The following is a 4,309-nucleotide window of genomic DNA, read 5'->3' on the forward strand; positions in this document are numbered from 1 at the left end:
TATTGTTTGGCTGGAAGCCACAAGCTTCAGTTCAATTCCAGGTATTCCAGTTCTTGATGGACTTTGGATCCAGGGACCATTTGCGCTAGTGGCCCTAGCCTCTCACCCCACCCTCTGATTGGGAACGACATCTTTAGAACAAATCCCCTTCCCCTTTGTCCTCCCCAGAAGGTGCAGAAGGTCTGCTAACCGCCCACCACGGCCTCTGCCTCTTAGAGGGACTCACGTCATCTCCACGACCCAGCTTGACATTTTCCAGTAAAATTAAACCACAGCTGACATTTAGAAACTTAAACTTCTCAGAGTTGTCAGGTTTTCTTCTCTATTTATCATAATTTTTCCCTGCAATATATTTGCAAAATCTTTCCTGGGACACAACACACTGCCTGCCTGGCTGAGGTCAGTGATTTCTGCCCCTGACCATGCTGTGCCCACCACACTGTAGCCAGAGGCTCCATGTGGGCTTCTTTGCCCCCATCACCCCTTGTGGTCAGGGACAGTGAGTATATGGAAGGGGCCATGGTGCCCACAGAGACCTGCTGGGAGATGCACCATCAGCAGGGAGAAGGGCCAGGGCAGCTGTTCAATGCGGGGGAAGAGCAGCTCTGCAGGCCTGGCTGCACCGCCCCCCCCCCCCCAGGCGGCTCCTGCTCTCACGTTTCCCTTTCTGCTAAGCCAGGTGACCCTTCGCCCTCCTCAGTGCAAGGCTCACCTGGCGACATCTTCCACACACATGCTCTCTCTTTCTAGCCTTCTGCAGGGAGCACACTGAGCCCCTGCTGGCCTGGCACCAACCCACCTGTCAATGGAGGCTCCAGCACCACAGCCCAGCCAAGGTAGGCAGGAGGTGGTGGGAGACTGCCTGGGACCCTCAGTGTGGCATGAAGTCATCCTTCATCCCTGGGGTCACTGCCCTCCTCACATCTCCCATGTCGGCACTCATTCTGCTAAGGTGACAGAGCTGGTCGGTGCACCCCTTGCTAGGCCTCAGTTTCCCCAACCAAATAAGAGAGCTGAGCCCCATCTTACAAACTACATGTGGGATAACCCCCCCAAGCACAGAATTAGTGCTTAGCAATCCTCACCTGAGCGAGCATTTCACTCCATGGACTCTGGGACCCCAGGGATAGCATCCGCAGCTTTGTGTGTATATACATATGTGCATTTTCCTGGGGAAACAGTCCAGGGCTTTGCCAGAGTCCCCCAGAGGGCAAGGGGACCCAGGCAGGGCTAAGAGCCACTGGCAGGATCACTGTGGCTGTTCTAGTTCTGGTCTCTGCCCTGATATCCTGAGCATCCCCACGCTGGCTCTGTGCCGAGGTCCGCCACCACCTCTCCCTCCTGCAAGCTGCAGGGTGTGGGGGAGTCCTCTCATCCACCCCCTCCCTGAGGCGGCCAGCTCCTGTTACCTTGTACTTGAACCTGCCTGTCTGCAGAGGCAGTGGTTTATCCATTGCTTATAGCCACGGTTCAGTCTTGGGAGCGTGGAAAAGGCCCATGGCCACACTTGTCCCTACCCCTCATCCACAGGTGTGGGGCGGCAGTGTTCACCTCTCCTGTTCCTGCACAGGTCCTCCACTGGTCCCTGTGGTGCTGTCTATAGTCCCTTCACACACACACACCACCAGCTCAGGGACCGGGGGCAGGAAGTCAGTGCTCCCTGTGTTGTGAACCAAGGGGAAGAGCCGGGAGATTTGTGCCTGAGTCACTGGTTCCTCCTTGGGCAGTGCCCACCCAGCAGAGGGTGGCTGGAGCCTCCAAGGAGAGTCCTGGAGTCAGGTTTGGGGAGCTGAGGCTGAGTGAGACCCCCAAGAGGCTAGACCCAGGGACAGCCGGCCACTGGGGTGCTGAGGCAGATGGAACAGAACAGAGGTTTCCATGGCTAGGGCCCACCGCCTTTAGGGAGGACTGCGCCCTGAGGGAAGGCCCTGGAGCTACAGATGGTTACGCACTTGCCTGCTAGCCCAAAGGTCTGAGTCCACCCAGAGGCAGCTCTGAGGAAAAGCCCAGGCCTGACGAGCTCCCTCCAGAAAGTAGTTCTGCTCTGACAGGCGGGAGCCAGTGGGTCACAATCACTCCACAACAGCTGGTATTGGTGTTTTCACACCCTTTCCCCCACGGCCCCAAGCTGAGTGAGGTTTGGCCACAGGGCTGGGAGCAGGGACCAGAAAAAGGCTGGGATCTGGGCACCATCTGACGGGAGGCAAGGGAGCAACTGGATTCTGTATAAAGGTGGCTATTGGGAGCTCTGGTAGCATAGTGGCTAAGACACTTGCCTGCTAACCAGACGGCTGGCGGTCCAAACCCACCAGCCACTCCTCAGAAGGAAGGTTGGGCAATCCTACTTCCGTAGTGATACTGCCTCGGAAACCCAAGGAGGGGTCGCTATGAGTTGCGGCCGACTCGACGGCACATAACAACAACAACAACAACATGGTAGAGCCAGCTGTGTTGGCACTCAGGGCTCTGCCACAAACAGAGAAGGGCAGAGTATATCTGAAAAAATAAAGCAAAACCAGTTATAAGGCCCCATGGAAACTTGTCAGAATGGTGTTGCATTTGACAGGACAGTCCCCAGCCAGTTCAGGCCTCTCCTTCTCCCCTCTTCCCACAGGACCCCTGACTCCGGGAACAAGCCCTTTAAGGATCCTGGGCTGGAGGATGCAACAGACACAGTGTGTGGCCTCATCGTGGAGCTCTCCAATCTCAAGTGAGGGCTGGTCTAGGGTGTGCGGGGTGGGCTTGGCGACCTGGGGACACCTCAGGGGAGAGGGGGGCCCCAGGGAGCAGCGGGCAGGCAGGAACCACCAGGGGCAGCCAGGGGCCCCAGGGAGCCTTCACCACCCCTGCTGTGCTCCGTCCCACACTCCTTACCCCTCTATCCTCCTTTCGGTTCTTAAGAATGGTGAGAGTGGTCACACCCTGCTCTCAAAAGAAGCTGACTGGTGGGGGTGGGGGTGGTGCATGTGTGTCTGAGCGTGCATGTAAAGGTGCATTTGATGAACGTGCGTGTTTGCACGTGCATGGTTGTGTGTGTGAGCATGTGTGCCTGTGAGCATGAGTGCCTTGAGTGTGCACTTGTGCAGAGGTGAGTGTATCTGCCTTTGTGCACAAGCAAGCTTGTGAATGTGCAGAAGTGAGGTGCCTGTGAGGGTGAGTAGGCAGGTGTGTACGAAGGTGAGCATGTGGGCCCCGCTGGTGGGCAGTGAGGACACACACCTCCCAGCTCACATGCCTATTTCCCCCCAGCCGGCTGATCATGAGCACCCACCGGGACCTGGAAGCCTTTAAGCGCCTCAGCTACCGGAAGGCGAAGCCGACAGGAAAGATGCCTGTGCCCTATGCCTCCAGGGGGGCTGGGAGTCTCCCTCGAGGGGAGCAGCCCTGGAGAGACTTGTAGGGCTGCTTCCTGGCGGCCCGCGGACTGTGTGTATGTAAGTCCTTACGAGTGTGTGGTATGTATGTGCGTGGGTGTGTTTTCTTTGCAGATGGACAAGCCCAAGCCTTAAGAAGTTTCCTGTATTTCTGCTCAACAGCTGGAAACAGTCTCTCAACTGACGCGAGAAAGCCCAGTGGGGCGGGCGGGTTGGCGTTTCGTTCCCCTCCAGTGTTCTCAGTCATCTACAGAGCCAGGAGTGCCTTTGGGGGTGGAGGGCACCTGCACCACCTGCAGGCAGCCATCTGGGCTGAGCTGGTCAACCACAGACCTGCGCAGATGTTTATCTTGGTTTGCAAATTTCACATCCTTAACGGAGGTTATGGAAGGTTCAGAATTTGTTTCTTTCCTGTAGGAGAAAAGGGCTTCCTTTGTTGTTGTATCTTTGCCTTTCTCCCAGTTTCCATTTTATTTTCTGGGACAGCCATTAATAAATTGATTCTCTAATGAGTCCCCATCCCCGTGACTGGTTTGGTTCAGGGCATCCTGTTCCTTCAGGTGCTGCCCATAAATCTCTTTAACTTCTCTCTGTTTAACCTCAGCGAGAACAGCTGCCCCTTCCTCGGGATTTATGTCTGCATCCTCTGTGGGATGCAGGTTGGGGTTCCCCACAAGTTATGGAATGTTGATTCTCCCAAGAGGGTGTGTGTGTGGACATGTGCATGTACACATGCATGTGTGTACACACACGGGCACACGCACACTGACACCTATAAAGCAGGAGCTCACTGTGATGCAGTGGCTGGTGGTCTAACTGGAGAATGAGTCCAGTGCTCAGGCCCCACCCTGGAGGGTCAGCTGCCTCCAGCCCCAGGCTGGAAGGAAGCCTTCCTGGCAGACAGAGCTTCTGCTGGTTTGAAGTGGGCACCACAT

At 56.2% G+C, this 4,309-nt stretch overlaps 1 protein-coding gene across 1 annotated transcript in view; it reads left to right on the top strand.

Annotated features, from left to right (window-relative positions):
- Positions 1 to 3,400, top strand: part of BRME1 (break repair meiotic recombinase recruitment factor 1) — a 31,389-nt gene extending 27,989 nt beyond the window's left edge. Inside the window, exons 5-7 of the mRNA XM_007954428.1 lie at positions 751 to 836; positions 2,615 to 2,710; positions 3,250 to 3,400. Of these exons, the coding sequence (XP_007952619.1) occupies positions 751 to 836; positions 2,615 to 2,710; positions 3,250 to 3,400 (333 nt within the window). The remainder of the gene's footprint in view (positions 1 to 750; positions 837 to 2,614; positions 2,711 to 3,249) is intronic.
- The last annotated feature ends 909 nt before the right edge of the window (positions 3,401 to 4,309 follow it).

The sequence above is a fragment of the Orycteropus afer genome, unplaced genomic scaffold (assembly GCF_000298275.1).
Source record: "Orycteropus afer afer isolate SDZICR_OR568_19922 unplaced genomic scaffold, OryAfe1.0 scaffold00460, whole genome shotgun sequence".
Taxonomy (NCBI): domain Eukaryota; kingdom Metazoa; phylum Chordata; class Mammalia; order Tubulidentata; family Orycteropodidae; genus Orycteropus; species Orycteropus afer.